At 51.7% G+C, this 11124-nt stretch overlaps 1 protein-coding gene across 5 annotated transcripts in view; it reads right to left on the bottom strand.

The window, feature by feature from the left end:
* Nucleotides 1-2964: 2964 nt before the first annotated feature.
* CDHR4 (cadherin related family member 4) overlaps nucleotides 2965-11124 on the bottom strand; it is a 29305-nt gene continuing 21145 nt past the window's right edge. For 3 of the 5 annotated variants that reach the window (XM_019505150.1, XM_019505148.1, XM_019505149.1), the window contains exons 12-20: nucleotides 10154-10372; nucleotides 9543-9682; nucleotides 7959-8109; nucleotides 7547-7761; nucleotides 6705-6844; nucleotides 6407-6448; nucleotides 5463-5553; nucleotides 5024-5054; nucleotides 2965-3687 (exon numbers count right to left, since the gene is read on the bottom strand). In XM_019505150.1, the coding sequence (XP_019360695.1) occupies nucleotides 3632-3687; nucleotides 5024-5054; nucleotides 5463-5553; nucleotides 6407-6448; nucleotides 6705-6844; nucleotides 7547-7761; nucleotides 7959-8109; nucleotides 9543-9682; nucleotides 10154-10372 (1085 nt within the window). In that variant the 3' untranslated portion in view covers nucleotides 2965-3631. The remainder of the gene's footprint in view (nucleotides 3688-5023; nucleotides 5055-5462; nucleotides 5554-6406; nucleotides 6449-6704; nucleotides 6845-7546; nucleotides 7762-7958; nucleotides 8110-9542; nucleotides 9683-10153; nucleotides 10373-11124) is intronic. The other 2 variants (XR_002095316.1, XM_019505151.1) reach the window with 2 other exon arrangements.

The following is an 11124-nucleotide window of genomic DNA, read 5'->3' as shown; positions in this document are numbered from 1 at the left end:
CCTCCATGGGCAGGGGTGGCACCAGTCTTTTCCCAGTGGTGGGGTTTGGCTGGGGCTGGGCTTTGCTGGGCTGGGGGCTTGAGAGGGCTATAGCCACCTCAAAATTCACCTTAGCTCCCCTGTAGCCACCCCTCCCAGTGCCACTGCTGCCCACCCACCCTACACAGCTGAGCCCAACCCACACCCACCAGCTCCAAGCGCAGCCCTGGCCCAGCCCCACCACTGGAAAGAGGCTGGCACCACCCCTGCCGAGAGTGCCGCGCCTTTGGAAACTCAGCTGTGCAGGGCGGGTGGGCAGCACTGGGAGGTGAGACTATGGGGGGGCTAAGGTGAATTTTGGGGTGGCTACAGCACCCCCCCCCCAGCACCACCCCAGTCCATGGGGCACAGAGGCCTACCCCACCCTTGGCGGCAGCAGCAGCATCAGGAGGGTAAGGGGCCCCTTTCCCCTCTGGAGCCCAGGGCCCCAGTAAACCTTAATCTGCCACTACCCATCCCTGTCTGGTCCTGCAGGAGGTCCTGGGCAGGGGGCAGCCCCCAGTGACAAAACCATTCTCTGTCCAATCCCACTGTGTGGTGGCTTGTTGCTGGGCCAGCTATCAGGGAGCCACTCGCTTTTCCTTGGAGGTGGACAGGAATACCTGCCACCCATTACATTTGTCACAGAAAAACTTCCTATAACACTGAAACTGCTGTTTTAAACAGCATCTTTTTTGTTGTGTTTTGCCATTTTGGAGTTTGATCAGTGCTTTTTTTTTTTTTTTGGCAGGAAAAAAAATAAAACTGTGTGGCCTCAAACTTTTTGTCATGTCACAACAACAGGTAAGTAATGTCTGTCCAAGCCTAGAAGATGCATCTGACAGGCTTTTACACAGTGGCCCCTTTTGTTCAGGGAAGTAGGCACGATGGCAAGGTGGGGAAAATGTAAATTCAGACCAGTTAGGCATAGCTTGGTAACACCCAGGGAGCTGAAGCTTCCATGGGTCCAAACCTCCTGATCCTCCAAGAATTCATTACATGTCTTTTGCCCAAATTTGAAACTACATTTGTCTGCTTTAAAAATGCTGTCATCAGTAAATAGATGTATTTACTCCTACACGACACATACCTTTCCCCACCAAATTAGCTTTTCAAAATTGAAAGGAGTGTCTTAAGTGAGGAACCAATTTCTGTCTGGAATAGAAACAAAGGGACATTGTAAATGCAGCATCACGGTTTTAATCTTTTCATAGACCCTGCTGAACTACTTGAGCAGCCAAAAGCTGCTGCCCACACAGCAGTGGCTGTGAGAGGGTGAAAAATGTAGTGATAGCCGAGCTGCACTGGTCATTCAGTCATTATCCTGCCCATGGTCAGGATTCAGATGTGACCTGGTAAAAACTTTTTGCTTCAGTCTACCTTCCCAAAACAAGACGTATAACTTATTTGAAGATATGTGGTACATACAGAAAATACAGTAAACTATTTTGTTCCTTCAGTGTGCTGTCTCTTGTTCTGTATGAGTCCTTTAGGATTTGAACTCAAAGGAATTAGAGCAGGGGTTAGCAACCTGCGGATCGTAGATTAGATCCAGCCCATGGATGTGGGGCTTTGGAGGCATTCAGCAGTGAGGGGCTTCAGGTGTGGAGGTTCAGCCCTGAGGGGCTTCTGCTCACAGAAGTGAGCACCAGCTGCAGGCACTCTCCCTGTGTTGTCACAGAGACAAGCGGTGGTGGCAGCAAGATCCTACTGGCCACCCTGCCTGCTGGCCTCTGACCCAGTGTAGGCCATTTCCACTCTCACCTGGAAAAGGTTGCCTGGCCCTAAATTAGACATAGTCAAAGAAGGTGCCAACCACATTTTCTGAATTTGGGGACATGATGAGTTCATTAGACAATTCTTTTTTGTGGTATCGTTTATTGGACAAGCTACAAGTGGGAGAGGAAGTTGGACAAGCTTCCAAGCACAAAATGGTCATTGAACATTTAAGAAAGCATCAGAGATTTGCTGTACACTCTTGCCATCTACTGGACAGTGAAGGAAACAGCCTAGGAGAGAGCTGAGATACAAGGGCCCTGAAGCAGTCAATGAGAAAGAAAGGTGTGCCACTCCAGAACCACCTCCAGAAAGTGCATAAAGTTACAGAGTGCACTGCAATTGTCTCTATATAGGCTCTCTGGGACAGTCCCATTCTTAGTGGTCCTGGCCTTTGCCTCTGCCAGGCCTCACAGTTCCAACACTGGACCTTCAGCTCCACTGGCCATGTTTCACCAGGCCTCTCCAGATGAGCAGAGCCCCCTGGGAACCCTTCTGAGAGCAAAGCAAGCAGTGTGTATTGGCAGTAGCCGTTCAGCAGCTACTAGCTGAATACAGTATTTGAGGGCCTTTTGATGACAACAGGAAAGCAGAGTTCATGTGACTTCCACATTAATGTCACCACCTGCCACAATGCCCCACAGCCCCTAGGATTATTCCCTGTCTTCAAAGCCAGCATGGTTCTTTTGGGAGTTCCCTGCTTAAGATACAGTCTAATTGGTTTCGGGTTCCCTTCCATGGCTGTCAGTCTTTCAGAATTAATGTGTAGCCTTTGCTCTTCCAGCATTCTTTGCTGCCCAGCCCTGTGCTGACTGCTGCTATCATGTGCCCTCTGCCAGCTGCTGCAGGGTCTTCAGTAGCTAGTACCTCCCTAGGTGTACTTTGTGCTCTGGCAGCACCACTACTGAGTGAAGCCACATAACACTGCTAGAAACACCTAGGTATGTGCATGCTCTGGCACCTGCTGTTTGCATCCAGAAGTTCTACTGCCAGAGTCAGGTAGAGACAGATGAGGCCTAACTTTAAGCAAGTGGCTTAAATATTTTGAACTAGAAATAGCAAGGACTGCATTCCCATGAATGTCTTGCAACAAGGGCAACATTGCCTTCTGAAGAATTACTTGATCATCTATGAACATATCAGAGATACTAAAGAGCTGACAGCTGATGATTAAGAGTAGTAAGAAACCTTGATTTCTGCTGTTCTCTGGTCCAAGTGCTTGTATTCAATTTTGTTTGTCACTTGTCAGATAATAGGTTGTATTCAGTATATCTCAGACTTCTGATATCCAAACCTAACCTATGCAACTATCTATTATGCTCCTTGGGTGATTCTTGATTACTTAATAAGCATGTTGATTGGTTAGGAATGCCAAAGTGATCTGACAGGCAGTCTCCAAGATGACAGTAGATAACAGTAGATTGAAAAAGACCCCTGCCTTACAATTTGCAAGCTAATACTCCTGCGAGTCAAAGAAAAGGGGTCACCTTCACTTAATTGCCTGCCAATATGGGTAATTACATTTACCCAATCAGCAAATATACATGGTTAGATTCAAGCTTTAAAATTTAAATGGGAACCTATAAAATTGGTAATACTGCTGGCACCGCACACTCACAGTGGACACAATGGGCATCACACTCCCAATATGCTTATATTGCTGACCTCCCCTCCCAGACCATTAATCAATATATGAACACAGAAACAAGGTTCTCCAAAGTTCTGAGGTGGAGTAGCTGGGCCAGGGTATGCACTGTACTTAAATTAATCTAGTAGCATGGGGAGAGGACAAGGTATGTTTCTTAGGTCTAGCAGTGCAGGGGTGAAAGGGATGCATTCAGGTCCAACGCCGTGCTCCAGTGCTGCTGTTGAAGAGATATTCTCGGCCTGTCACTGGAGACAGAAAGCAGGGTACATGTGTCACAGCATGAAGGACCCAATCTCCCCAGTCCTGTGGAATACTGGAACTTCCAATACTTCTGTGGAGCACTGGAGTGCCTTGGCACTGGCACTACAGGACCTAGGCCCAGCCTCCATGGAACACTGGAATGCCACACTCAGGCACTGGTAATAGTGCTGCAGTGGCCCTGGATGCTCCATAAACTGCCCAAGACACTCATGTGCCAGGGCAGTTGCTCAGGAACCTTAGCTTTGGGGCAGCCTGCACCCTGATCAGGTGAATGCCTATTACTGAATGCAGAGGAAAGCATGGTTTGGTTGCCCTGGGCTGAGTCACCTGGTCTGCCAGGGGTGCTAGAGAAGACTGGGAACTTCAGGTCACTGCACAGGAATCAGCAGTGTATTCCACAGATGCCACAGGCACTAGCAGGCACCAGGAATCACCAAGGCTAGAAGCCAAAGGCAGCAGAAACTTCAAGGGCATGGCAGATAAGATACATGCAGGTGGGTGTCTCCCTAATGCCAACAGCTTCTTCCCTGATATCCTGGGGACAGAGCTGGACGTTGAATTGCATCCGTTGGTGAGCAGGGGTTCCTCTGCACTGGGGGAGATACTGTATAGGAGGGGCAAAATGCAGTTTCACTGCTACATCAACCCCAAGGCATGGTTTCTTGAAATGATAGGTCCCAGCATGCCATGAAAACTCCGTGTCCCTTTTGAACCAGGTTTTGAAACCCCCTCTAACCCCAGTTTGGGATCTTACAGGTCAACAACACACTGGACTATGACAGTGGATCCATTGCCACTGCTGGCTTCCTGTATGTGGCTACCATCCTGGTGACAGACAGTAGGCAGCCTCCCCAGACCAGTAAGTGTTCTGGTCCCTGCCCAGGACTCTCTTGCTCCCAAGGTACACCCACAGGGTGGCATGTAGGAGCTTGACACACAGTTATTAAGCACTCTGAAGATGCAGCCACTGGACTCTATGAGTCCCAGAATGTACTAGGACAGGGCTGCTTAACTTCTAGCCCACAGAGCCTTGGAATCTGTGCTGGACCCTGCATCAGGAAGGCACAAGGAAGGCCAAAATCTACAGTCCCTGAGTATACATTGGCACACTAAAAATGAGATTGGCTGTAGTTCATGAATGTGTGCCCTCAGTCTGCTACAAAAGCCCGCACAGCCCGGGGTCAGTGCAGGGTTGAGAGTGGCATGCCATTCCCCAAAGGGCTAGCACTAGAGACAGACAGACATTTCCTCCTCCTGCTGTCACAGAGTTTCCCCCACTGCAATCAGGGGAAAAGGAAGGTTGGGAGAATATACACTCACAGGGGTCCTGGGCACGGCCATCAAACTGCCCCTACAAGAGAGAAAGGAACAGATGCTAAGTGCTGAGACCATTGCACTGCCTGCCTTAATACACCTGAAAGTCCAAGACTCATGGATAGGGGCGCAGACAACCGCCCAGCAGAGAGCTGGGACGAAGCATTGCCTTTGGTAGTGTTAGATCAGTCTCAGCCTCTCTCAGCACAGGGAGCTGTAGAGAATGGGGCAGAAGCACTGGCTCTTCCATTGCATTAGCAGGGAGTCTCAGCAAATACAGGGCTGGCTTGGCAGGGACAGCAGCAGTTGCTGCCTGTCCTCAGGATGGGTAGAGGATGAGATGGTAATGGTGCCCAGCCAAAGCACAGCATAAGACACAGTGCTCTAGAGGTGGCCTCCTTGGCAGGGTTTGTCGCTGTCTGTGATGGGGCATACTCAGCCATACCAAGCTCAGGATGCTGGAAGAATCCATCTCCTTGCTCAGATCATGCAGGTCCCCTTTCTCTCTCTTCACAGAGGCTGTGTGGGGCAGGGATCTAAAGGGAGCAAGAGGTAATTAGCAGAGGAGCCCACAGGCAAGGCACACACTAGTCAAATGTGCTCTTTTCCACCCAACAGCTGCTACCCTGCTGTTCATCTGCAGGGGAAGCCACTCTCTTCATGCAGTTAAGGTGCTCAGGACTGGCACTGGCTGCACTCTATCCCTGGAGATCCTGGTCACTGAGTACTGCACTTAAAGGCATGTCAATCCCTCCTCAAACCAATGGGCTGACATGTGAGTGCAGTGGAGTGGGTCAGACCCAGGGCCCAAGGGCAAAGCTGGTGGGAAAGTTTCTGTGGGACCACAGTGTGCAGGAATGGGCACCAGAAGAGGGATGCACAGCCATGGGAAAGGACAGTGGGGCAGTAGCGCCACACAGGAGGATGCATGTCCATATGACCTAGGGACCATCACAAGGGTAAGTGTCACCCCAGGAGAACCGGGCTTAGATCCTAGTGCTAAGCACCCTGCTGCAATGAGGGCAGCAAGGCGGCCAGTGTGCACAGGCTGCTAGGCCTTGATCTCAGCTCTCCAGGAGTCAGAACAACCCTGGCACTGCAGGTGGTATCAATAGTGATTCAGAGCCATGGGCACATCCTCCTGGATCATCAAGTCTGGCCCAGTCTAGCCCAGCTGAGAACTTACAACCTAAGGGGCAAACAAGGCAGCATAGCAACCCAATGCAGGAGGTGGAATCCAGACACTGAGTCAAGCAGGTCAGACTCAGCCACTGCCATGGGACTGCTGGAGATAGTTGCCTGCACTCAGCTCTGATGCTTGGCCCATGCACTGCTGCAGGTTGTGCCAGTGCCGGACCAGAATGCAGAAGAAAGGCATCTCTCACTTACCTGTCCTGAAGAAGCAGCTGGGTTGGTTCTCTGCGGATGGACCTGCATTGAGGAGCACAGGGAATCTGTGAGGACATGGGGTGGGGGACATGCCTTTGCTCATGGGCAGAGGGAAGAGGAGTTGGGGGCAGAATTGCAGGATGTGGGAAGCACAGGCTGGCTGTTGTCTCTGGCAGATAGAGCTGTACTACAGCACTGCTATTTTGGAACAGCAGAGGCTCCTGCTGGTCATGCCTGGGGCAGGTCAGGCCAGCAGACTTCTGACCACAGCAAGGCACTGCTCTCAGTCCCTACTCACCAGCACAGGAGTCCCCAGGCCAGCCATCCAAGAGCTGCCAGAAGAAGAATGCCGGAGATGGTCAGCACCACCATAAACCAGGGTGTGGGCTCCCAGAAGTAGTCTGTCCGGGTGATTACTAGTGGTTCTTTCCTTGGTGTCTGCAAGAGAGAAACCTGATACCAATGCCTGGGCAAGCCAAGGCTTGGGTGTGTTGCCAGAGATACCTCCTGGTGGGCAGCACAAGGCACTGGCAAACCAGGGTGCAGGTTGCTGTATCCACCTCTGCCCTAGTTTCCCTGCTAGAAAATGGGGACAAGTGCCAGTTTGTGACCAGTGGATGCTCTATGACTCCTCTCAGCTGAGGGAAGCCTTGTCTGAGCCAGTCCTTGCCCACACTATAATTCTCAGCCTGGTGTTCAGTGAAACCCAGTGGTCCATAATCTAAAAGCTCCCACAGAGAAAGAATAGTGTGGGGTGGCAGCCCGCAAGCTGCCCACAGAAGCAAAGCATGGGCTGGATGGCCAGCAAAAAGTGAGACCTTTTCAGTCTCACTATCTGACACTAAAGTTATAGGCCAATTCTTGCCCAGCCACCAAGGCTAGAACCCACACCCAGGAAGACAAGGTAGTCAGAGAAGCCCTGCAGAGATCAAGTAGGGATGCAAAGGTAGGAGATGTAGGAACAGCTGATTCTGTGGAGTTGGAGTTGCAGGACACTAAAAGGAAAGGAAGCCTGGGGAGCTATCAGATATGATGGAGGGTTATAAGAGAGCTGTCATGGGGCAGCTGGGCTGTTGAGAGCAGTAACTATGGTACAAGGGATTGGAGGCATAGGCTGCCTTCTATGACAGACACTCCCACCGTGAGCAAGGTGCTAGTGGTGGGCACGGTTGTGGCCCAGGGAATCACATGCACAATCACTGTGGCAGTTGTGCTGTGGTGTGGCGGGCTGCAGCTGTCCAACACTTCCACCAGAAGCTCAAAGGTTAAGGGGTCGACGATCCCATCAGGGTCATAAGAGAAGTGGTTGTGGTAAAGGGTGTTCCCACGCAAATGGAACCGTCCATTGATGTTGCCTGAGGAAGGAAAGCCCTGTTTAGACCAATCTCCTTTGTACCAGGGCAGCTTGGTGAGAGGCTGCAGTAGGGTGGGCCTGAACCCAGCACCTTCTCACCTTGCCAGTCTGGGCTAGTGTCCCTACATGCCCAATGGGGACACCATCCCCATGGCCGGACTAGTCCCCCTAGGCTGAGGAGTCCAGCACCCTGCTCACCTCCTACAATGGTGTAACACAAGGGCAGTACAGTGCTCCTGTCATAGTCCGAGCACTCCAGATATGTGACAGGCTGACTGGGGGCCAGTGTGGAATATATGGAGAGCTCCTTAATCATGGGTTGGCAGACTGGGGGCTGGTCATTAACATCCTGACAAACACAGAAATGTGAGAGTGAGTCCCTGGCTGGTAGCTCAGCACCCCTATCCCATGGCTGTGCTGGTCAGCCCTCCCTGGGGCACTGACACCATTTGCCCTGCAGTGGTGCTTCATGCTGGATGGAGTCAACAGGATTCTCCACATAGGACAGCCTCTATTGCAGGGCCAGTGGTGAGTTCCAACACTCCCCTCCTTCTGCAAGTAATTCTGCAAAACTCCCAGTGCAGCCTCATGTTCCATGACAATGAGTCCCACATCTCGATGCCTTCTGCTACTACAGCAAAGTGGTTCTGCATTTCTCATAGATCATGCACTGTGCTGGGAATTACCAGGGATTCCCCATTGGCTCCAGCAGCATGTGTCTCTGCTCTAGAAAGAAGTGCGGTAGGGGGCATCGTATTGATGCTAGCATTGGATGAAGCTGGGCATGCTGTGTAGCATCCTACAGCATCCCAGCTGGAGGGCACAGGATGGTTAGAAGCATATGCCTATAGACTCTAAATTACAGCCACATAAAAACCACAACCTAGCCATATACTGCACTGGGCAGCTGAAGCTGTATGGACCTCTGGAGCCACCAGCTACTACAGGCTAACTGCCACACACCACACTGGGCCAGGACCCGGCTGATCTGAGAAATTTCAGATACAACTGCATGAGAAGGAATTTGTTCAGGCTGCAGAGAAGAATTCAGTGGTTCTGCAGGGTAATTCCAGGACCCCAGACCATTTTCATATAGCAGCTAGCCCTGTCCTGGTGCTTGAGAATCAGATTGTAAGGAGGAGGAGCTGCCCTGTCCCATTTGATTTAGAGGCTGGAAGGTACATGAACAGGATGCTGAGAGAGTGTCTCATATGAAAGCAGAAGGCAAACTATAGGTAGCCAGGCAGCTACTGACTGCATTTCCTCATTTCAGGAGCCCCAAATTGTGCTCTTGCAGCTAGATTTGGAAATGTGTTGCACATGCATAGGCACAGCTAAAATCTGTGGGAGCTCGAGCTAGCCAATCCTTTTGGCAAACCAGCTACTTCGTGCCTCAAGCCCTGTTATCCTGGGCACTGAACAAGGCCAGGCTGGAGGCAGGAAGAGCCCAGGCAGCAATTCAGGGAGCTCCCTCTCCCCAGCAGCATGCTCTCCATAGCCCCCATTGGTGTCCTGGGAGCTCTGTGCTATACCTGAATGCCTTAAGAGGCAGAGGCCACAAGTGGGCTGGAGACTTCAGTTCCATTTCAACAGAGCCCATGGCTGAATCCCTCCAAGTTGCCTGCCCTCAGTGCCTGTCTGCATTTGGCACACCACACATCCAGCACCCTGAGCTTAATGAAAGGTTCTTCATCCCTCCCATCCCAGCCCAGCCCAGCTCTGGCCATGCCCACCCACAGTGCAGTCAGAGGTTGATGGACACTGCTAGGCTAGTAGCATCACCTGCACATTGATGGTGATACTGCAGGACACACTCCGTTGGAACGTCGGGTCCACGTCATTGTGCACATCCTGCAGCTTCACAGTTAGGTGGTAGGTTGTCTGTCTCTCATAGTCCAGCGGTCTGAGTACACAAATCCTTCCTGCCATGGCAGGAAGCAATATTGTATATTCTTGCCCCTAACTACTCTAGATCCTACCCATTGAAAGTCCTCAGGCTCAGGAATTTGGGGCTCAGGTTGGGACTAGGTGGGAACAGGATCATTGTGGAGGGGGTGAGGGAATAAAAGAGTCAGGATTAGGTGAAGTAAGGTCCCCTCAGTTGGTAGAGAGTGGGAAATGTCCTGACTGGCTCTGTGCCATCTCCTTAGGGGTATGGTGCAGGGTGCTCTGACTGTTCCCTCTGTGGGGTACAGGCTAGGGTGCTCTCAATGGGTTCCAGGAGGCCCCAATGGGGATGTGTTGTGGAATTATTCTGACAGGCCCCAAACTGGGTCATAGTGGGTGAGGGGAGCTCTGACAGGCCCTGTAGGATTTCTGTGGGAAGTACAGAAAGGAGAGTGCTCTGACTGGCCCCAGCTACCCAGTACACAAGTATAGCCAGGGTGCCTCACCACTGCGTGGACCAATGTAGAAAGCAGGAAGGCTGCCACCTGCACCTCCAATGAGGCTGTATATGATGCTGTTGAAGGGATAGTCCCAGTCGGTACCATTTACAAAACCAATGACGTAACCAAATGCAGCATCCTCTCTCACGCTGAATGTAGAGTGCACTGGACATGCAGGGGGATACTCGTTCACAGGGGTCACTGTCACCAGCACAGACACACTGGCTGCACAACACAAAGACCAGAGCAGTTCAGTCAGGTTGGGCCATGCAGAACCTAGACCCAGATCCCATATTTTTGGGGTAATGGGGGAGGGAATAACTTACCAGCATTTGGGATTTCTGGGGTAGTGAGTTGGAACTAAGTCTCCAGGGCTGATATTATGGGGTTATGGGGAGGATTCTCCTGGGGTTTGGTCTCTAAGAGAATGGGAAGTTCTTTTGCCTTTACCTGAGTCTCCTGAATGGCTGATCACAACTGGAGACTGAAAAACCCTAGTACAGTGGTGCTCAATCTTTTTGGCTGGTAGGCCAGATGGGTAGTACCCAGTCTGTCCACAGGCTGGATCTGGCCAGTGGTCCTGATGTGGCACCTGGGACAGTCACAGTGATACCCCATCTGGCCGTGCAGAGCAGGGGGGACTGGACAGTGTCCCCAGCCAAATGGCCCCAGCCAAATGGCCTTGGAAGGGGGCATGGCCCTGCACTGATCCAGCTGAAGGGGGCAGGGTAAGAGGGCAGGGTACATGGCAAAACCCCAATCCAGCTGTGAGGAGACGGGAGAGGGAGAGGAGGGGGCATGGTCCAGGCCCAGTTCAGGCAGAGGGAGGGAGCATGGTGTGGCCCCAATCCAGCTGGGAAGAGGTGTGGCCCAGCCCCACCCTGCTGCACAGAGCTTGGGGGTTGCAGTCTGTGGAATTTGGCAGGGGGAAGGATGTCAGTATTAGCTGCTGCTGCTCCCTTGTCACCAAATTTCCT

This window comes from Gavialis gangeticus, unplaced genomic scaffold (genome assembly GCF_001723915.1).
Source record: "Gavialis gangeticus isolate Ggan-Ray unplaced genomic scaffold, GavGan_comp1, whole genome shotgun sequence".
NCBI classification, from domain to species: Eukaryota; Metazoa; Chordata; order Crocodylia; family Gavialidae; genus Gavialis; species Gavialis gangeticus.
The sequence above is the reverse complement of the archived record's forward strand: the minus strand, read 5'-3'. Positions and strand labels throughout refer to the sequence as shown.